This window comes from Erythrolamprus reginae, chromosome 1, assembly GCF_031021105.1.
Source record: "Erythrolamprus reginae isolate rEryReg1 chromosome 1, rEryReg1.hap1, whole genome shotgun sequence".
Classification (NCBI taxonomy): Eukaryota; Metazoa; Chordata; class Lepidosauria; order Squamata; family Dipsadidae; genus Erythrolamprus; species Erythrolamprus reginae.
The window spans coordinates 141,624,426-141,648,207 of record NC_091950.1 but is presented as its reverse complement, the minus strand read 5'-3'; the positions used below and the strand labels follow the sequence as shown (position 1 = coordinate 141,648,207).

The 23,782-nt window shown below is 39.0% G+C and overlaps 1 protein-coding gene across 1 annotated transcript; it reads right to left on the bottom strand.

Moving 5' to 3' along the window:
- Positions 1 to 782: 782 nt before the first annotated feature.
- LOC139158754 (cobalamin binding intrinsic factor-like) lies at positions 783 to 13,623 on the bottom strand. The gene is made up of 9 exons (XM_070736091.1): positions 13,354 to 13,623; positions 11,596 to 11,772; positions 9,251 to 9,394; positions 6,626 to 6,769; positions 5,449 to 5,615; positions 5,179 to 5,350; positions 3,443 to 3,572; positions 3,014 to 3,132; positions 783 to 953 (listed from the first exon to the last, which is right to left on the bottom strand). The coding sequence occupies exons 1-9, from the start codon at positions 13,541 to 13,543 to the stop codon at positions 892 to 894; spliced, it is 1,305 nt and encodes a 434-aa protein (XP_070592192.1). The 5' UTR covers positions 13,544 to 13,623; the 3' UTR covers positions 783 to 891.
- Between the last annotated feature and the right edge of the window lie 10,159 nt (positions 13,624 to 23,782).

Genomic DNA, 23,782 nt, shown 5'->3' with positions numbered 1-23,782 from the left:
CTGGGTCCTCATTTTACCCACCTCAGAAGGATGGAAGGCTGAGTCAACCTTGAGCAGGGGGTGAGATTTGAAGGATTGGGGGTAGGGGTGGGAAGGACCAGGGATGAAATTCTGGAGAACCTATGGTGGACATTTTGAGTAGTTCAGAGAATGGGCAAATACCACTTCTGGCTGGCCCTAGAGTGGGATGGGAATGGAGATTTTGCAGTATCCTTCCCCTGCCATGTCCACCAAGCCACACCCACTGAACCAGTAGAGAGAGAGAAAATTGAATTTCACCCCTGGGAAAGATTATGGGCAGTCCCTACAGAGCACGAGAGATAATTTATTTTTTTTCTGTCGGTTTGTAGTTGTAGTTTTATTTTTGCTATACTGTACAGTATTATAAGCTACTTTTGAGTATTTTGAAATGGGGAAGCATCAAAGTAGTTAATTTTTAAAAAATCTAAGGTGCCTTGTTTCTCACTTTAGAGGGAAGCCTTCTATTTCCACAACTATTACAAAAAACAAGCATTTGAAGACCGGAGTTAAAAAGATAAAAAATTTGTCCATCAGCAGTTAATGAAACTGAACATAGTCTTCCCCATAGCAGTAGATGTATATGTCAGCATATACAAGTATTACTTATGGTAAATCTCCGGCCATTTATTTTGATATGTTTCAGTTTTCAGAAGCAAAGATTTCTTTAACATCTCTCTCTCTCTCTCTCTCTCTCTCTCTCTCTCTCTCTCTCTCTCTCTCTCTCTCTCTCTCTCATTAATTTATTTGAAACACACAACACATTGCACTCATCAAATCAACATTTTTATTGTGACCTTGCCATATATTTTGTCTGAAAACGGGATCTTCTGATACAAAACAAGTTGACTTTTAGTTATTGTAGGTGATAGTTCAATATTTACTGAATATAGCCACAATGTTCTCATCATCTTTCGGTTTGTAGCTGCATACACCTGCAAAGATGAAATATGAAGTTGAAAAATAAATTATACAGTACTCCCTATACTAGATGTACTATAAGCCTTAATATATGTAGATGTTTGAAAACTAGTACTGTATTATATAAGATACATGCAGATACACAGCTGCCTTGCATACCTGATCGCAGCTAGTCATGATGATGAAAAATAGTATACAGCAATATCACAGTACAACTCCACCCTTTCTTCCTGATACTAGATTCAAATGCATAAGTTGTAGGATTTGACTGAGTCATGAAGCACAATTTTCAATTGCCCTGTGCCCCCCACCCCAAAATAATGCCTAAGCTGCAGCCACCATGTAAACCTCCAAAAGACATAGCTGCTTTAAAGAGTAGAAAACAAGTACTGTATTCACACTTGTCTTTGGAAATTCTCAGTCAACTAGGTCATGATTGTCCCAAAAGTGCTTTGTTTCAAGAGGCAACTGGACTTTCTTTCTTTTTTTAAAAGACATTTTGCTTCTCATCCAAGAAGTTTCTGCAGCTCTGACTGGGTAGTTGGTAATTTAAGGATTTATAATCCTTGCAGGTAGCTGGTCATTTGCATTCTTCTAGACAGTTATTGAGGCCACTTGGAGGCTTATCTGTGTCCTCAGGGTCACATGAGTAGTGCAAATGGGTGTGAAGTATTCTTGGAACTGCTGAAAGGATTGTGTTGTGGACTGGAGATAGATGATGTCATATCTCTCCCCCTCTGTTGAGAGACAGCTGTTCAATTTTGGCGCAGATGGTCTCATTGACCCCTCTTTCAAATCAGGGTTCTTTCCTGTCCAAAATGAGTACTTTGCTGTCTTCAAAATAATGGCTTTTGTCTTTCAAAAGCAGATGGACTGCTGAATCTTGTCCTGATGGGTTTGTTTTCCTATGATGTGTTATGGATTTGATAAATCTCCAATTGGCCTCAATGACTAAAAGACTCAATGATTAAAGATCCAATTGTCTCTTGAAAACAGCACCTTTGGGATATATTCACACTTCCAAGTGCACTGAAGCATCTTTTTAGAATCAAATCCAAAGCATTGCATACTCCTATCCACTATGCGAGTCATGTCCAACATACACCCCATGAGTTGCCTGCAGCCTTGGACAATTAGTAATGAAACCGCACAGGATAATAAAAATTATAAAAATAAAGGAAGCTTGTCATTTATATATATTAACTATATTGTCTATATTATGTGTGGTTCAAGACAATTCCTCTTCATTCAATGTGGCCCAGGCAAGCTAAAAGATTGGATAACTATGTTCTACACTGTAATATGTTTGTGTCAGCTTTATGCATATCAATAACTAAATCAGATAATGTTAGACATCCATTCCATAGAACACCAGCTAATCTTCTCAATCTTTAAGAATCTGTCCCTCTGTTTCTACTGAAACTTCATTTTGCAATTGTACTCCTCAGCCTCTTCTCCGTTCAGTCTTTTTTCTGGCACTACATTTGATCCCTAACTTCATTTGATTGATGCCCTTGCTGATGTAACTATCTTCCTCGACTGTTTGCTGAACTGATTGATTCTTCTTGAGTTGTGTATCAGTCACTTTGGTAAATATGGCAGGTTAAACTTATATATTGTGTTTCCTCTATACACCTTGTCCATTAGAAATTGTGTGTTTGAATAGGCTCTCAATTAATTGCAGCACTTGGAAATCTTGTCTGGGATCAGAAGCTAAGTTGAGTCAAAGTTGATTAGTCTCTGGATAGGATATTTTTAGGACTTGACAGCACTATAGGGAAGACTGGGAAGTTGAAAGCTTATTCCAGGAGAAGGAAAAGACACACAATTCCAGTGTTGCACTGAGAAAACAACCTAGATATATATATGAAATCATGAGGAGTTGAGCTTGTTTTGAAGACTTAGCCATTTGAATAGGCATCAACTGATTATTTTGGTCTTGTTGATTATTATTACTATCCCATAGCTGCATATTTACTAGCAAGTTAATCATAATTGTATGATAAAGGCTGCATGTATCTGGAGGAACTATGTTGTATCTGTCAGCCCTTTCCTTCTTCCCAAGAAAATATACCTTGATCAAGGGGTTTTTCACCACTGAGGAACTGCCAGTAGGTCTTTTCATTGGTGTTGGCTTGGATGCCATGGATAGAGGTGACCATGGGCCCCCAGGATGTCTCCTCTGTTTGAAAGCTGCATTAAAAATGTAGCCAGGAGAAAGGATACATAAGAAAATGGTGAATTATATCATAATGCTTTAAGGGATATTTAATATGCACAAAAGAAAAAAAGAAAAAAATCAGGTTATAGGTGAAAATAATTCATAGAAATCAAATATTCAAATTTATCCAGCTTCCAGCCCAAAGACAATTTAAAATACATCGGTAAAGGTTTAAGGTTTCTCAACTGAAAATAAGGAAAGTTTCACATCCTGAGGTGAATGCCCCCCTTTCTAAAAGTTTAGAGACAGGATCTAAAATGAATCTACCCGGAGTCTATTTACCTGAATTTAGTTGCATTAAATTGTTCAGCTGCTTTCAAGACAGCGAGCAGCACAGAACCTGTTGGCACTTTCACAGTTGCGGAAAAGTTGAAGTAAGGTCCTACTAGCTGGTTGATTACTTTATAATGCACTGTTATTACAAATGAAAAAGAAGAGAAGGCAGGTGAAATAACATATAATACCTATGGACATTTCTAAATTTTTGCAGCTGAGATTTAGAAGAGTTGGTGATATGAGCTAGACCTGGTAGCAAATTTAATGATTGCTGCTTCCTGGTGCAGTGAAAGTAGATCCATAGTGAGAACTGAAGATTTTAAGAATTAAAGTTTTGTATATAAAAATGTGTGACCATTGTATGAACTCTCCTTTGGTGATTGATTAAAAGTTTTTCCAGTGACCATTGTAGCAAGAAGCAGAAGAGTAAAACAAACAGCTCAGTATTGTTGAAACTTGTGGTAGATGGTCAGCAAGAATAGATGGTCTATAATTGTTTGTGTCCCGTGTTGAAAGACAGGAAACCAAAAATACCTGCACGTAGCTTTTTAGAGAAGGTTAAGGGGATAGGAGAAATGTACGTATTGGGAGATGAATTTAGTTTGTAACCCAGTACATCACACTAGCTGGCGTACCTGGGAGGAGTTTGTTAGGGTATAAATAACCTGCATTTTGTTTCTGTAAGTGTGCATCCTTGGGATGGCACCGCGTTTTGCAAATCGCTTGGGGCAGTAGAGAGAATACTGTGCCCAAATAAACCTTGTTTCCTTACTCTGAAGTCTTCTGTGTTTTATTATTTCTTTTCAAGGAATTTCAGCAAACAATAGGCAGAATTAAAACATGCTTGTTCTTCAGAGCTCCATATCTACATTACCCATGTTTCCCTTTCCTCTGGTGTAGCAGCGATGGTATACAGCTATCCAGTTGTACAACTTTCCAGAATCACTGTACAACAACTCCAGAACAAACCCTGGCCAGTATGACAAAAACAGTGATGCTAAATGCACCACTGTTTTCATCATTATGGACAAGCTATTGAGTAGAAGCTGCAGAGCAATAACACTGAATAAATTGGATCATTACAGGCTGGGCAATCCATTACATCATCATCTTTGTTTGGTGGATCCAAAAAGCTTTCAAATTAAATGAAAAATCTGTTTGGCTTTGGTAGCAGAATTTTGAGGTGGGTTTTGCAATTCTTTTTAAATAGGGACACAAGCCACTAATTTTAGTGATTTAAAACTCTGGTAGCATAACATTTATTTTGAATAAAATAGATTTGAATTAAAAAATGCTGAAAATTTTGCCCCATGCCTTTCCAATGGCTTTAGAGTGTTCCCATCATGCCTTTTTCAATCTTTGGATACATCAAATAAATACATTTGGAAAGTAAGGCTAAAAAGTGCCTGTCCTTGTTTACTTGATCTGATTCTTGAGCCCTCCAGGGAAATATCCAAAAGACACCCAGGTGAAATAAATATTATCTGTAAATGGCACTGTTTCCTCCATTTCCATCATTCCCTTTCTTCCAGGATAGCTTTTATAGGGTCCAGGAATCCCAGCATAACAAATACAGTAACTGCAAAACTCTACTTTTTTGTGGTGTGGAAATATGGTGATGGGGAAAGGTGGATCTACAATGCAGGCATTATTAAACTGTGCCTCTGTTTTTCTTTTTTTTTCTCCTTCAGAGAACAAGGGAGTTGTCAGAGGAGTTTCTTTTTACTAAGTAGCTGCCTTACCGGAGTTGCAAGTAACATCCAAATAAGTTTTGCCCAGCAGAGAAGGCAGGATCTGAGAAGCAGCAGCTGGAATGTTAAAGGCTCCCTCGGTGGTCTTATTCAGCACTTCATTCAAGGTCTTTTGGCAGCTCCATGCATTAGCTGGATAGAACTCAGAAGTAACACGAAGAGCCTGGAAATCAGAGGGGGGTGGGAGACTCAGTAAGATTCAAAGGTATAAAGACCAGATTGATGGATTTTCATCCCTCCCAAATAAAAGATCAGATGTACCTGCATTGCAAGGCCAGTGCTATAGATATTTCCAAGGATGCCACTAGGCTGCTGTTCATCAAGGATTTGCCCTATGATGACGGATAAGGCTGTTTTTATATTTTCTGTAATTTTGCTCCTTCCTTCATACACACAGAACAGTGCCAGACTTGCTACTGCACCAGTATCTGTGAATTACATCAAAAAAGGGAGTGCACAGTGAGGAGAAAGTCAGCAATATTTGCCAATGTAGGAAGAGTCATAGATTTTTTTTGGTATAAGAGCTGTACAATAGCAGATATACAAAAGGAGCAGGCCAAATTGGAACATGCTGCTTATTAAAGTTGTCATTGTGGATGATGCAATGGGTAATGGATTCCAAGCTTATCGATCACTTGCTCGTCATGAAGTTCACCAATATCGCACTTACCATCTCTCGGTCCAACCTATTTTTTAGGATCATTAGAGAGTATTATTAAGAGGTGTATCATGAAGGCTTCCAAAGCTCAGAATAAAAAGGTAATTTAAAATCATATTCAAAATTATTTTATACAAGATGATCTACCGGTGGCATTAGGCCCAGGCTTGACTGGCTAAAATATGTCCCACTACAAATAATAAATGTTGGAAATGTGAATTAGCACATGACACATATTATCACATTTGGTGGACATGTCCGAAAAGAAAAAAAAATTGGTCTATGATTAAAAATTGGCTAAAAGAAATCTTAAAATATGAAGTGGAATCGAAACTGGAAATGTACCTTTTAGGAATTATTAGAGGATAACCTAAAAAGGCAGGTTATTATTTAATAGCACACACAGGGGCGAGATTGGTTTTCGCTCAAAACTGGAAAAAAGAAAACATACCAAATGAAGAGGTGGTGATCAGAAAAATGTTACACTGTGCAAAAGTAACTAAATTTACATTGGAATTACAGAATAAACAAGAAAAAGAACATTGTACCGTATGGGGGAAACTTTATAGTTGGATTGAAAAGAAAAAGGAATTAAAGTAAGTTTAAAAAAGAGGGGAAATTGTAGAAATAGAAATGTAAATGTGAATTTATATGAAGCTTGTTGACCTCGTTGTTTTAATGGGGGTTTTTGTGTTTTGTGTTTTTAATTTTAAAAAATTAAAAATAAAATCATATTCAAAATCATATATGTGTTTGTGTCTCTGTGAAGCATTATCTTACCTACAGAGAAGTTAACATTGAATTGCACGACTGCCCTGGCCAGGGTGATAGCAGCTCCTTCAACTTCTGGACTTTTTTCTACACACAGAGCCAAAGTGTCTAGAGCCAATTGGTAGTAGGTTGTCTTGGGAGTCCCAATAGTATCTGAAAAGTAAGTGTGTTATCAGTTACTTCCTGTGTGGTCACAAAAGACATCTACCTTCAGCTTGTTACTGTTTGGAGGCTGAGTTCAAAATGAGGCAGAAATTTCTAAACAGTAATATTGGAGAAGGAGAGATCTGAAATCACAAACTAGTTATTACCTTGTGGGTTCCCTATTAAATTTATAACCATAACGGTGCAAGATTCTAAATCATAAAACATTCTTTTATTAAGAGCTATAAAAAGAGTTAATAAAGAGTTAATATTTTATTAATTAGCATTTTTCACATCTGTAGAAATCAATGGCAGAATTCCACAGCTGGCATTAAAACCGAAGTTACTCATCTGGAAGATGTCCACATATCTAGTATATTGGGAATGGTTGCGTTTGTAGCTGTAGATATTTCCCTCTAACTTTGAAGGCAAGTTAGATGCAAATAATGGAGAAATGATGAGAAGAGGCAGAAAATGGTCCCATTTTCATGCTGCTTGCTATAGGGACAATATCTCAAAAGGGCGATAAACCTCTCCTTGGCATAATTTATAATACAGTGATACCTCATCTTACAAACCCCTCGTCATACAAACTTTTCGAGATACAAACCCTGGGTTTAAGATTTTTTTGCCTCTTACAAACCCACTGCCGCTGCTGGGATGCCCCGCCTCCAGACTTCCGTTGCCAGCGAAGCACCCGTTTTTGCACTGCTGGGATTCCCCTGCAGCACTACAAAAACACAGAAGTCTGAAGGTGGGGTTTCCCATGGAGGAGAGCCTCAGGAGAATCCCAGCAGCACAAAAACGGGCGCTTCGGCTGGCAAAAGGGGTGAATTTTGGGCTTGCAGGCATTAATCACTTTTCCATTGATTCCTATGGGAAACATTGTTTTGTCTTACAAACTTTTCACCTTAAGAACCTCGTCCCAGAACCAATTAAGTTTGTAAGACAAGGTATCACTGTATTACCTTTTGTATTATATTGACTTTTGTGGAAAGTGTCTGAGATATTTATCTGTTTGTTTGTTTGTTTGTCAAACAAGTATAGTATTATAGTACATATTAACATAACATAACATAAGTAGAACATAGTAATAGAAAGGATAATAAGACAGTAGGACAGGGACATTAGGCACAAAAGTGCACTTATACATGCCCCTTACAGACCTCTTAGAAAAGGAGAGAGGTCGATTGTAGATAATGTAAGATTGAAGATTTGGGGTTTAGGGGAAGCAACAAGTCAGGTAATGAGTTCCAGGCGGTGACCACTCTATTGCTGAAATTGAAATTCAGGATGCAAAGATACAGATATCAAATTGCTAAACAACATTTTATACTTTATGAATTCTACTCTTTCTAGCACAGAACATGTTTTCAGCCCAAAATAATAAACAAACAAACAAATAAATAAATAAATAAGACAGATCTTACCCACAAGTACATTAGTGCAACATCACCTTTCAGAGATCATGCAAAGATTTTCCTGTTTTTAGTAGGTTTTATGTATGGTGTTGATTGGACGGAACATATGATGTGCTGCATGAGAAAATTTAGCTGTGGGGTTGGTTCTTTGGACTTTAATGTTTTTATTGTATTTGATACTGTTTTATTTTTGAATAGTGAGCTCATGCCTTTGTAATATGTGTAGATGTATGTATGTATTTATTTATAACATTTATCTAGCCACTCAGCATGTACCAAATTCTGGGCAGAATTTGACACATGCTGAGTGGCCAGATAAGTGTTATAAATAAATACATACATACATCTACACATATTACAAAGCCATGATCTATAGTCATCAGTATTGTAGATCAATTTTGCAGTGGTTATAAAAGTACATTTTATTCAGAAAATTTATTTCTGAAGAATAAATGTGCATGAAGATCAGAATGAATAGAAATTGTGAGATATTGTATGTGGAGGACTGGATTCGGTCATCTGATGAAAATGTGCCCTAGCTAAGGGTATAAGCCGCCCCGAGTTTTCGGAGAGGGGCGGCATACAAATCCAAATAATTAATTAATAAATAAATAAATAAATAAATAAATAAATAAATAAATAAATAAATAAATAAACAAACAAACAAACAAACAAACAAACAAACAAACAAATAAATAAATAAATAAGAATGTTTATAAGCAATTAAGCTTGCCTTAGTTTTTCAGATGCGGAAGAGAATATGTTGCTCATAATTGGGACAAAGAAGAGGTAATTGCCAGACTGACTAAGAGAATAATTATAAAATTGAGTGAGCATTTGTATCTGGAGATAGACAGCTAAGTGCAAACTTGATGTTGATCCTGGAACTCTTGGAGCTATCTGAATTGCAAAGATAACATTCCTAAAATAGACAGACATTTCAATTCAACCGAGTGCCATCCTTGAAAGCCAGTGATGGGGAAAGAACACAGACAGTTGAATCTATGCATTAATCATCCCTTTTGTTCCAAGTGAAAGGCAGGGATCTAATGCCCATTTGTCTCCTTACTTATATGCTCAATCTCTTCCTTTGTTTTGTTCTCAAGGACTTGGACCAGGTTGACATGTTTTTCTGGCGTGCTGACATCAGCGGGATTCTGGCAGGAGGACCGAAGAGCTAGGACATAAAGAGCCACTTTGCCAGAGGTCATCTCTGCAAGAAGGGATAAGAGAGGACAAAGACTGAGTAAGCAATAAAGAGCCCTTTTCCCATCCTGGCTGGAAGTTTAGAATGCAGCCCAAAACATCTGGGACAGCTGCTTTAAAATTGGCATATAACTGAACACCCTCTCTGATTCTTTTTCCTTGCATATATTGGTATTTTAAAAGCAATGATAATATAAGGTTTCATGGACTGGAGTTCCTGATGTCAAATGCACCATATTACAATCTATGAAAGTCTAGACACAGATATGATGGAATTAGTACAGACTCACAGTTGTTAATCTACACTGCTCAAAAAAATAAAGGGAACACTTAAACAACACCAAAGTAACTCCAAGTAAATCAAACTTCTGTGAAATCAAACTGTCCACTTAGGAAGCAACACTGATTGACAATCAATTTCACATGCTGTTGTGCACATTCAACTTTGTACAGAACAAATTATTCAATGAGAATATTTCATTCATTCAGATCCAGGATGTGTTATTTGAGTGTTTTTTTGAGCAGTATAATTTCAGCTCCAGGACAAAAATGCTTCTAAGCCTTTTAATCAGAACTGTTTTGCTTTTACCATGAAGTTCTTAATTTCTGTCTTGTCATCACTGAAACCAACTGCTTTTAGTCCATTGAGGGGATTTTTAGCTGCAATTTAACACCACTTACAGGACAGCAGGTTTCTTTAGACTTAATGAGACTTCTGAGAGGACTGTAAATAAATCAATTGGATTTATGCCACCCAACATACTGTGGGTTGTCTGGAAATTTATTTTAAATATGAGAGAAACAAATTCTGAGGATAGTATTCAGTTAACATTGATCTACAATGTATTCCACACGAGTGAAAAATGATGATCCAGAGTAGGTTTAGGGTACAAAAGTGAGATACATATATACATACCATGTTTTCCCCAAAATAAGACCCTGTGATGACGAACCTATGGCACGGGTACCACAGGTGGCATGCGGCGCCATATCTGCTGGCACACGAGCTGTTGCCCTAGCTCAGTATATACCAGCGAGCTGATTTTCGGCACACACAGAAGCTCTTGGAGGGCATTTTCAGTTTCCTGATGGCCTCCAGTGGAATGGGAGAGGGTGTTTTTGCCCTCACCAGGGTCCAGGGAAGCTTCTGGAGTCTGGGAAGGGTGAAAAACAGGCCTACCGAAATGAGACATTTCTGGCCTCCAGAGGGCCTCTGGGGTGGCAGGGGGTCAGTTTTCGCCCTCCCCAGGCATTGAATTATGGGTATGGTTACTCACACAGGCACAATAGTATGTGGGCACGTGCTTTCTGAGGGAAAAAAGGTTCGCCATCACTGATATATACAGTACATACATGCTTCGTGTTAAACCCTATATTTAAATATCCACTTTAATAGTTATGTGACCACGGAGGAATCACCAGCTAAAAGAGAAGTGAGAGTAAAAAGGGGTAGAGTCACACTCTGGGAGGAAACATCATAAATCAGACCTCTGAAGCCCAAAGGAATGAAGACTGGCAAGATTCTTTTAATATAGATGATCTATAAAAACAAAGCTGCTTTGGCCTATTCCCAAAATGTTTCTGATTCCTTGTGACAAATAGTAACGTTTTAGCAGAGGAACTTTTGCCAGTGTGTATATATGATTGTGATGAAAACTTTGCCATTTAGTGTCCATTTACTACCAAGAAAAAGGTTACAGTCAATTATAGAAATAGAATAGTACATTTAATTTTATTTAATTTTGAGAGATATATTGTGGTTAAAACTAGGATGTACTAATATCATCACAATCCTCAAAATTTTACCCTTAAACTATCCACTGTTGACCTCTCCTGAGTCCTAAGAGGTCAGTAAGGGGCGTGCAAAAGTGCACCAGCGTGCCTTCTGTCCCTTTGTCCTAATGATTCTCCCTTACTAGTATCATGTATATAAACATAGTTATATCTTCGCATACTACCAATACGTACTTGACAAAATAAATAAATAAAATAAATAATAATATAGTAAAAAGAAAATCACAAACCTTCATGGTAGTTTTCATGATCAGATTAGGTTTAGTAAGTTATTAAAAGTGACCGCTGAAAAACTACTCCTATGTTTCCCTCTTTACAAAATGGAACAAATTAAAGAACTGAACTGATTCAGAAGTGGTTATAGAAACCAATAAATTGGTTTATATTAAAAGCTGCTAATTTCAAGCATCATACCTGTTTCAGCTGTTTCTTTTATCTGCTGCACCAAACGCGTTATCACACTAAGGTTGTGGTCCTTAGCCAAGTTCAAAGCAATCAGGATACTGGGATCAGGTCTGTCCTGCTGGTTGGCCCACTTTTCCAGTTGATTCTGCATGTCTCTAACCAACCCTTGTTGATCATTCGGGACAGCTAGAACCAACACAGCCAAGAGGTTTATCAAGAACAGCACTTGATCCTAGACAGTTCTCATGTAGCTTGTCAACAGAATTACAATTCAGCCTCAGAAATCGTCCCTACAAGTAGCCCTTGACTTATGACTACAATTGGGCCCAAAATTTCTGTTGCTAAGCAAAATATTTGTTAAATAAATATTGCCCCATTTTACAGCATTTCTTGCCACATTGTTAAGTGAATCACTACAGTCGTTAAGTGAATCTGGCTTTCTCTTGACTTTGTCAGAAGGTCGCCAAAGGCGATCACATGACCCTGTGACACTGCAACTGCATGTGCAGTTGACACTGCATAAGCATGAGTCAATTGCCAAGCACCTTCATTTTGATAGATGACCATGGGGATGCTGCAGACAACTATAAGTGTGAAAAATGGCCATAAGTCATTTTTTTCCCTTCTGTTGTAACTGCAGACAGTCACTAACTGCACTTGTTGTAATTCAAGGACTCCATGTATTACATTTTTTCTGCATTCAATTGTAGTTGATGCTCTTCCTCCTTTTTTGCCCATCAAAAAGTTTTGGCCCGCTAGCGAGTGAGTTCTGTTATTACAACAAGGATAATTTCAAATGTTATATGTTTGCAAAGTTTGGACAAGGCATTTATCACTAGTTTTCTTACTTTTATATATTTCTATTCTTCAGATTGAGACTATGTAGAATTACCTAAGCTTCATCCTTAGCTACGAATTGGCACAAATTCCAACCAAGGCATTGGATCCACGCTGAAATTGCCATCCTACGTACAGTATCCTCAGGTATGGCTTCGTCACAGTTAACTCAATGGAATGTACTCTCTTGTTCTGAAATCTCACTAAAGTCAATGCAGGAAGATACACCCTGTGTATCTTGGCTGTGAAGATCAGTCAGGCCCATTCTTTTCATAGAAACTAAGATCAACTAAGATAATAGAGTTTGGAGATAATGACAGATTGGGCTTTATGCACTATTGTATTTAAATTGCCTTTTTGTACAGAACTATTTCCATGAAGTAAAGTTAGTCTGACATAAATGCTCCATGCATCAATAATCCATATACAAATATTATATGTTGCACAAATATTATATGTTTCTAGGGCTTTTGCATAATACAGTATTGCAAAATGAAACACTTATTTTCAAAATAATAGAATAACAGAGTTGGGAGGGACCTTGGAGATCTTCTAGTCCAATCCCCTGCTCAAACAGAAAATCCTGTTGTCCAATTTCTTCAAAGCACCTACAAGTTCTGGAGGCAAGTCATTCCATTGATCAATTGTTCTAACTGTCAGGAAATTTCACCTTAGTTCTAGGTTGGTTATCTCCTTGATTAACTTTCACCCATTGCTTCTTGTCCTGCCTTCAGGTGCTTTTGAGAATAGGTTAGCCCCTTCTTCTTTGTGGCAGCCTTTTAGGTATTGGAACACTGTTATCATATCACCCATAGACCACATTTTCATTAAACTAGACATACCCAATTCCTGCACCAAAGTCCTTTGCAAGGCTCATTGGGCTGTCTAAGGAAGACTGATCAAAGAGGAAGAGTGATTTGAAAAACTTACAGCAAGTTCCTGAAGAAACGGAAGCTGCATTCGTGACTGTGCAGAAGACATACAGGATAATAGTGAAGAGGAACATTTTGGGATAGAAATCTGTGTTTGTCCTTTCTTTTAGGCCAGGTCTTCCTTGATGTGGCATAATATTGGAAGTCAACGGTGAAAGCAGGCTTTTCCCTCCCTTTATATAGACCATTGGTACTCCCTACCAACCTTTTCTCTCCATTTCTAGCACTGTTGACTTTCCTTTGCTTATCTCAATTTTCTCAACATTGTGTGGGAACTGGTTTTAGTAGAAGATGCCAACAAATCTTTTCAGAGAAATTGGTGTGGCAGGTGTACATATTAGCAGAAGGAAGATGGCTTATGTAACTTGGCAAGATATTGACAACCACCTGTGAAGGAACAGCCACTTGCTAAGAAATCATTTGCTCAGCCATGCTGAGTTAATGGCTAGTAAGGGATAGATTTCATGGAAGAGAATTTGGGTTGAGAAAAAGAGGAAATAAAACTGAACTGGACCTGTCCCTCCGAACTCTCTTGCCTATGAAAAATAGCACTGTGTCTTCCACCAGAGTCGTCCTGACTCCAAACTCTCTTAGTTTGGGTATTTGTAGAACATGGTAGAAATGCTATAGATGAGGTATGTTATATGATTTAACTCAAAAAGCAGTTTGTGTTTTATCTCTGAAAGGATAACACAGCCTGAGTATGCAGTATATCAATCATCTCAATTGTCTCAAGACTTGAGGAAATGGTTTCTTCATCTAGGTAAGGAAATAGATTATATAATTACATTGGAAGAAGCCAAGGCACCTGAGTATTGCATGAGCTATAAACAAAGGCAATGAGAGGCCCCAGGACTTGGTTCCTTCCTGAGAGAATTCCTGAGTAGTTGCTGAAACTATGGAGAAACATCTAAGAATACAGGTTGTGTTGCTTTTCATTACTGAGTTCTACTCAGAACTCCTCAGGTAAATGCAGAGATACTTGGAGATATAAAAAGAAACTGCTTTGGTTGGTTGCTTTTGATAGGCACTATACCAGGAGTAGGCAAAGTTGGCTCTTCTATGACTTGTGGACTTCAACTCCCAGAATTCCTGAGCCAATCATACTAGCTCAGGAATTTTGGGAATTGAAGTCCACATGTCATAGAAGAGCCAACTTTGCCTATCCCAGCACTATACTAATACTGTGCCCTCAGAAGAACAGACTTAAATATTCTCTTATTACAAAATGTTTCCAGTTAGTAAAGATCTACCAAGATACAAATCTAAGCCACGGTGATGCAGTGGTTAGAGTGCAGTACTGCAGGCTACTTCTGCTGATCACACACAAACAGCAGTTTAGTAGATCGAATCCCACCAGGCTCAAGGTTGACTCAGCCTTCCATCCTTCTGAGGTCGGTAAAATGAGGACACAGATTGTTGGGGGTGATATGCTGATTCTGTAAACTACTTAGAGAGGGCTGTAAGCCACTGTGAAGCAGTATATAAGTGCAATTGTTATTGCTATTGCAAACTAATTAAAAAGAAAACCTAATGGTTTTTAAGTTCTGGACATTTTACTCGATTTACTGTTGTTTCAGATCAATAGGCAAGTCTTGTTTTGAAGCTCCTTAATTAGGTTAGCTTGTGCAAAATAGATTTTCAGTTGCATGAAGGTTTGCTGAGTTAGAAGAAAATGGTTGTTTCTTTTTGGTTTTTAAATGAACTGATACGACCCATAGATTCTGTGAGATAGAAGTAGAGAAACCTGTAATAATTCTGTATATTTAGTGTAGTCCCTCTCCCTGGGGGGGGGGGACACGGAGCAATGCTGGGGGGCATGTGTGACCCTGGGGAATATGTGTGGTTCCTCTCGATTGATTCCCCTAGATAAGGAATGTTTTCCCAGTTGCATGCTTCTCTGAGCCTGGAAGAGAAGGCAGCTAGGAAAGGTGGGGTGGCTGCATTATTATTATTATTATTATTATTATTATTATTATTTATTAGATTTGTATGCCGCCCCTCTCCGTAGACTCGGGGCGGCTCACAACACAATAAAAACAGTTCATGACAAATCTAATAATTTACAATTTAAAATATTTTTTAAAAACCCATTATTAAGCATACATACATACAAACATACCATGCATAAATTGTATAGGCCCAGGGAAGATATCTTAGTTCCCCCATGCCTGACGACAAAGGTGGGTTTTGAGGAGTTTACGAAAGGCAAGGAGGGAAGGGGCAGTTCTAATCTCTCGGGGGAGTTGGTTCCAGAGAGTTGGGGCCACCACAGAGAAGGCTCTTCCCCTGGGGCCCGCCAGCCGACATTGTTTAGTTGACGGGACCCGGAGTAGGCCCACTCTGTGGGACCTAATCGGTCGCTGGGATTCGTGCGGCAGAAGGCGGTCTCGGAGATATTCTGGTCTGATGCCATGAAGGGCTTTATAGGTCATAACAAACACTTTGAATTGTGACCGGAAACTGATCGGCAACCAATGCAGACTGCGGAGTGTTGGTGTAACATGGGCATACCTAGGTAAGCCCATGACTGCTCTCGCAGCTGCATTCTGCATGATCTGAAGTTTCCGAACACTTTTCAAAGGTAGCCCCATGTAGAGAGCGTTACAGTAGTCGAGCCTCGAGGTGATGAGGGCATGAGTGACTGTGAGCAGTGACTCCCGGTCCAGATAGGGCCGCAACTGGTGCACCAGGCAAACCTGGGCAAACGCCCCCCTCGCCACAGCTGAAAGACGTTTCTCTAATGTGAGCTGTGGATCGAGGAGGATGCCCAAGTGGCGGACCCTTTCCGAGGGGGTCAATAATTCCCCCCCCCAGGGTGATGGACAGACAGATAGGATTGTCCTTGGGAGGCAAAACCCACAGCCACTCCGTCTTATCAGGGTTGAGTTTGAGTCTGTTGACACCCATCCAGGCCCCAACAGCCTCCAGACATGGGTTCTTGTTGTTCTTAGTGGGCGCTGCAGTAGCCATGAATGGCATGGTAAACCTGCTACTGGACAAGGAAGAACATCCTCTGCAACTGAACGAAAGCTTTGAACGGCACCCTAAAGCCTCCTTCCACACCATTCGCTGTGAATGCCCAGCAGAAGGGGCGGTTATGTGCCAGGCTGACGACCCCAAAACATCAACTTGAATAAGCCGGCCTGGCTCTGTGTCAAAAGAGGGCTCTAACTATGGTAGCCTATGCCTGCCTAACCGAAAACAGGCTCCACTGAGTTCAGTGTGACTTACTCCCAGGTAAGTGGGTAGAGCAGCCTTCCCCAGCCAATAGTTTGCTTTGCAGCTTATAATCTGTGAAATAATAAATATTAACACTAAAATTCCATTGGGGCCCAGATCAGAGAGTTGGTGTGTATGTGCAAAATGTTTACTCCTTCCAAGTGGGGATGTAACAGAAAATAATTGAGAAGCACTGATTTAATGGAACTTTTTAAATTGAAGTTCGACTTGAATAATACCCAGTGTTGAGGATATGTAAGTTCTAAAAATATGTATTATTTGCAGCTAGCAAATGGCAGTCCACTAAGTTTTGGATCTACCTTTGTGCAATTAAATGTTTTGGTTTTTTTCAAAGGTGGGTCAACCAGGATTAAAAGCCAATAAAAAGTGTTAAAAATAGAATCTACTCAAATATCAAAACACTGGGGCAGCTTTTGATTTCTCAAGAACTCCTTTGTCTAGAGCAGGGTTCTCCCACCAGCTTTAAGACATGAGCACTTCAACTCCCAGAATTCCCCAGCCAGCAAGTTGAAGTCTACAAGTCTGCTCCAGGGAACAGACTTTGGATTGTTTACAAAATAGCTGCCCCGACATATCATGACTCTCATTTCTTGAAAGGCAGTTGGATGAGACTAAGACTAGAAAAATAATTTTTTTTTATTTTATTTTTTTATTTTGTCCAATACACAGTGAGGGTTTTAGTGGGTATATATCTATATACACATAGTAAAATACATGATGAAGGTTAGAGAGAAGATACTCATAGTAAAATATATCTAAGAAATAATAGAAAAGAAGATATAGTAATAGAACATATCAATGAAAGAATAGAAGAAGAGATATAGGAATAGAAGAAAGGTATAGGAGATATAGGAGAGCAATAGGACAGGGGACGGAAGGCACTCTAGTGCACTAGTACTCACTATCTGGCTGAAGTATCATTTTCCTTGGCAACCATGGCATTTAAAACCTCACCCTACCTTTCTGTACCCCACAATACTCTGATATTTATTTTTCCACAGATCAATTGATAAAGTCAGCAACAAATAAGTTGGCCAAGAAAGTGAGCAAATGGGAGGTGGAGGAATAATTATACCCAATAATATATTCCTCCCCTAAAGTGCAAATAATGTTTTTCCCAATTACTAAGGGAATTGGGCAGCATATAAATTAATTAAGATTAATTAATTAAGACAGTAATAGACAGAACAGAAAGAGAAAAAAAATGATTCTTTGTCCTTGTCACTGTTAGTTCAACTCAACCCATACCATCAGAGCTAGATGTGGAACAGGTTATCTTATTTATAAAATGCCTGATAGAGTGTGAGGGCCAAGCAACATGGGCATTATTATTCTTTACTTTTTTCCATTTGATCATAACCTGATAATGTAGAATGGAATGCAAATGCTCCATGTGCCTTAAGCAACCAAATGATTGTAACTTTCTAACTGCCAAGATAAGAACTTTCTCAGGCTGAAATAACAAAGGATAATACAGCTGTGTGTACTAACTATTTCAATTGAAGGCAACTGCATCTTTTTACAAGATACAGAATTCTTAAAACAAGACTCTAGAATTCTTAATGTCTTTGGAGAAATGCACGCAAGGTAAATATACAAACTCCTAGGACCACAAACTACTAATTGCCTTTTAGATTTACATATTGTAATTAGTTCAGGGTTGACAGTTGGGTCAATTGAATAAGTTTTAATTTAATTTAGTTAAGCATGGGAACACAGATGACATAGGAACATGGGCAAGAAATGGCTTGATAGGGCTGTCAAATTGTCTAAAGTTGAAGTCGTGCCAACAGAGGAGGCATTCTGTGCGGGTCCCATCAGCCTGTCTATTTCAACTGACGGGATCTTGATATAGCTCTTGCCCTCTGGAACATCCCACCCCCCAATGGGAGGTTGGCCCCAACTCTCCTATCTTTTCATAAGAGACTAAAGACATGGCTTTGCCAGTTGGTTTGGGACCCCGGTGTGGGGAGTGCAATGGAAATGGTTGATTGAATAATAATAGATCCCACTTGCCGCCCCCAGTATTTCAAGTCTAGTTGCGCAAGGTTTTCTGAGTAAAATTTATTTCTGAGTAAAAATTATTTCTGAATAAAACTTTTAACACATCCAGATGTCTCTACCTGTCTTGATTTTAAAGTACTGTAGGTTTGATATCATCCTCATCCTCACAATACAATAAAATACAACCCACCTTGTGACAACTCTTAGCAATCACATAGACAGATTTTCTCCATGGCAGTCGCCCTCAACCTTTTGGGCACCAGGGACTAGTTCGGTGGGGAGAGTTATTTCCGTGTACCGGAGGGGGCATGGTTTCTCATGTGCCTACATCCAGCAGACTTTACAGACCAGGTGCTAGCATGCTGCGCACTAGTTCCAGTCCAAGGACCAGGGTGGGGATCCCTGCTCTATGAGGATCCATCTGTGGTTTTCCAAGGCAAACCTATCATAACTGTAACTAAGTCCATCCATCTTGCTACTGGTTGTTTTCTTTCCTTCCATTTTTCTCAGCATTAAAACCTCCTCCAGAGAGTTAGGAGCATAATATGTTCATATTAGGATAATTTGAGCCTGATCATTTGTGCTTCCAGTGAGAGGTCTGTGCTAATTTATTCAATGTTCCATATCTTTTTTTTTTCTTGGTTGTCCGTGGTATTCTCAGGAGTCTTCTCCAACACAAAAGTTCAAAAGCACCTATACAGTTATGGAAAGGAAATCAAATGTTCCCTAACATTCAACCTCCCCTTGTTCCTTAGTCCCAACCTCACAACCTTTTCCAGGGGGAAAAGGTGAGAAATTACACTAAAACAAAAGCTAAGGAACTTGACAAAGAAGTTGAAATTGGCCAAAGGGGGCAGCCCATTCAGATAAACATTTATTTGGTGAGGAGAAGGAAATGTTCTGGGATTCCCATTTGTTTTTGAGACAGTCCATAGCTTTATGTGATTGACACAATCAAAGAATTTTCTATAATTATAAAGTACATAATGACTTTTTTCATGTTCTTTGGCTTTCTTAATTATCCAGTGTGCATCAGAAATAGTCTCATGTTTTTAAGCTTTTGTTAATACCGACTTGAAAAAACATACACTCTCTCACTCATTCCAGGTACAAACTCTGAGGGTCTTTTGAAATCTACAATGCAACATATTTTATGGTGATATATTTCATTTAGCTTTTGAAAAGGCTGTTCTGTATCTAATTAAATATAAACATACGGAGCTGAAAAGTATATTTGCAATTCATTTGAAAAGTCATAGGTAAACATAGAAGTTTAACCTTTGCCATTCTGTACTGAATTATTCCTCAATCTTTTGAAAATGTAATCAAATGCTGATGTCATAATCTTAAAAACAAATAATTAGATTCAATGCCAATCTGATTAAATCTTTTGGGCCACCTATTTATATCATGTGTCTGTATATCTATTTTACATAGCAATCCTTCCTTGTTCACAGAAACGTATACTTGGCTAATACTTAGCCAAGTGTTTGTTCAAAGGACATTGTATAGTTTCCAGGGAAACAAGAGTTTGGAACAATACTTACAACTTTTAAAGGAAGTAAAATTCTGCAATTGGTCTATGTTATTCTTAACAACTATGACTCAGATTGGAGCTCCATACAAAATTTGAGGTTTAATCTTTGTACTAAAAACCTACATTGTTGCAGGGACAAATTCCACCCTTTTGAATAAAAATATTGGAGCAAAGCCCCATCATAGCAGTTTTTAATATTTATAATAATAAGTCAATAGGAAAGAGAAAATTATCTGAATGGTGGGAGAGGGAGTACCTGTTAGACGGCAGACTAGAAGAGAATGAACTGAAGAAAATCACAAAATACAAAGACTTGCAAAGAAAGCAAAGATAGTACCAATAGTAATAGACACCTTGGGTAGAATCCCAAAACTACTGAAGCACCATCATCAGCACTGATAAAATCACCACCAGTCAGTTGCAAACAACAGTTTTACTTGGATTCGCTTACATCCTACAATGTCATCAAACATCCGCTTTTCCCAGGTCCTTGGAGAGAAACCAATATGTTGATAAAAATTCCAAATCTAGCTAAACATCTGGCTGACTGTGCAGCAAACCATAATAATTGATTAAATTTATAAACTGACTCCTAGCAATTCTGGGTGATTTATATTTAAAAACAAAAAATGCTACCAAAAATGCAGAAATACACAAGACTAAACAACAATGGGAAAGAAGAGAACAGAAAGGAAGAAAGGGCCATTAGCTGTTATCTCGAAAGACTTGGGCAATGAGCCAGGTTTTAAACACTCTTCAGAATACCAGTGGGATAGGAGCTGTTCATAATTGAAGGGAGCTCATTCCAGAGGATAGCTGCTGCTACAAGGAAAGCACAATTGCAGGGTTAAACAGATGGTATTGCTTAATCAATGGAATCTGGAACACATCAATCCTGCCAATTTAAACTGGCTGGCCAGATACTATAGAAAATAAGCAGTCCCTTGGGTAATCAGGCCTTATGCTATATAGGCGTTTATAGGTAGTCACCAGCAATGTTCCCTCTAATTTTTTTTTTGGTGTGGGCGGAAAAGTATAGTGTCTGAGCGGCAGTCCCTTTGGGACTGGGCGTCACAGAAGAATAAATAAATAAATAAAAATAAATAAATAAATAATTCCCTTCTTTTTTATTAAAAGAAATTAATAATAAAACAAAACCAAAATCAATTACTATTATTACTATCTTCTCCTCTTTTTCCATCCCTGTCTCCTCCCCCCTTGTGTGTTTGTGTGTGTGTGTGTGTGTGTATGTGTGTGTGTGTGTGTGTGTGAACTCTTGAACCATTTCCAATAACAGGTGAGCTATTGGAAATGGTTCAAGAGTTCACACACACACACACACACACACACACACACACAAACGGATGGTTTTTTTTTTCTCTGTTATTATTTGGGTGCTTTTTACCATATGCTTTAAATCAAGAGTCATTTCTCTCTCTTTCTCTCTCCCCCTCTTGCTCTCTCTTTTTCTCACTTTCTCCCTCTCTTTCTATCTCTCTCCCCCTCTTTCTCTCTCTCTTGTTTTCTTTCTCTCTCACTCTTTCTTTCTATCTCTCTTGCTTTCTTTCTCTTCTCTCTCTTGCTATCTCTCTCCACCCCTTTCTCTCTCTCCCTCTTTCTCATTTACTTTCTCTCTCCCTCTCTCTCTCTCTGTGTCAGCGAGGGGGCTGCGAGAGCGCTTTCTCTGAGCGCTTTGGGAATGCCTGCCCTGCCTCTACAAAAGCGCTCTCAACGAAGGGGCTGTGAGAGGGGCAGGGCGGGCATTCCCGAAGCTCGCAGAGAAAACCCTTTCGCAGACCCCTGGCTGGGAGCGCAGAAGTTGGAGAAAGAGAAGTCACAGCCCCCGCTGCAGGAGAAGTCGCGCCCCAAGGCAGGAGGCGGCGGAGGAGGAAAAGGGGCGGATCGGGCGGGTGGGAGGCAGGGCCGAGAGGCCAGGGGCGCGAGGGGGCCGGAGGCACCGTGGGGAGGCAGGGGTGGCCACGGCTCCCTTCCCTTCTACTGCCGGTGCCTCCCCGCACCCCCCCCCCCGTGGGCTGGCAGCGGGATGGGGAGCGCGCTCCCGTGGAAAAGGGTATGCGGGGGGTATTTGGGGGCATGCGTGTGTGCAAGCGCACAGCTTATGGGGAACGCTGGTCACCAGCACTGTGAGCCATTCCCAGAAGCAATCAAGCAATAAGCTTGCAAAGCAGAAATGTTACATGAGCATACTAACGCATGACCATCATTTTCGCACTGCTGAATTCTGCACTGGGTAGTCTTAAGCACATTGCAGTAGTCTAGTCATGAGATTAGAGCAGTGTTGGGCTCCTACGGGTACGATCAGGTATGTAGTACCAGTAGCAAGATTTTGGTCAGTACACAATACCGGTAGCAAAATTTTGATTTTTTTTTTTCCTTCTTTTTTCCCCTTCTGGGCTCTGGGTATGTTTTTTCCTATCGCAGTAAATGTGGCTGAATGTGTATAATTTTAGAAGAGCTGTGCATGCGTGTGTGTGTGTACATACACATACAGTTTATATAGTAGATAATGCATATTTCTGTGTGCCTGTGTGTAATATGTATGTACACATATGGCATATATACATAGAATTAAATAGTATGTTTTGGATGTTCAGTAATAGTAAACAGAGAGGGAAATTGTATCTCTTTGAGTTGAGGAGAGGCCAGGCACCCTAACCCAAACCCTTGACATGAGTGACGTCAAGTTGGCCACCCTTAAGCCAGTCACATGACCTTTAAGCCACCCCCCCAGGCACATGATCATCCCACCTGGTCACATAGCCGGCAAGCCACACCCGCAAAATAAGCCACGCCCACAGTGTGGTAGTAAGAAAAATTGTAGCCCTTCACTGGATTACAGTATGAATAGTTGCTTGGAGGAAAGGGTGATACTGAAGTACCAGATAAAGCTGGGGAAATGCTGTTCAATGAGCAGCTGCTTTCTACTCATTGAACAAGAACTATGAGTCCACAAAGACCACCAGATTGTACACTAGTGTTGAATGGGGAAAGTGCAACTCCATCCAAGGTCAAACTTGGGACATCCTCGGATCTGGGTAGTCCACCCACAGCCACTCGTTCTTGGCAGAATTAAGTTGGAGATTGTTTCTCTCCATCCAAACATTTTAATAAGTATTTTAATAGGTATTTTTAATAAGAAATTCAAAAAAGAAGTATGATATTTGATTATTCACATTCTAACAATGGCAAGGATAATATATGCTCAACAGTGGAAATCCGATAGAATACCAGAAGAAGGGACGATAATTAAAAAGGTGATGGATTGTGCAGAGATGGATATGCTGTCAAAGAAGCTAGAAGGGAAAGAAGACTCAGAATATTATAAGATATGGGAGAATTTCTATAATTGGCTAGAGAAAAGAAAGGATAAAAGAAAAGAAACTACATAGAAAGATAATTCAAGAAACTAATAAATAATTAATTTATATAATTTATTATTATTAAATAATAAATTTATTATTAAATAATAAATAATAATAAATTGAAAGAAAAATATGCAAATATGTAAACATGGAAAGCATTACGTTAACAAATAATAAGGTAAAAAGTGGATAACTCTCTGATTGAAATTCTGATTGAGCAGGGAATGTAAACACCCCAAATTTATGTTTTATGTTTTTTT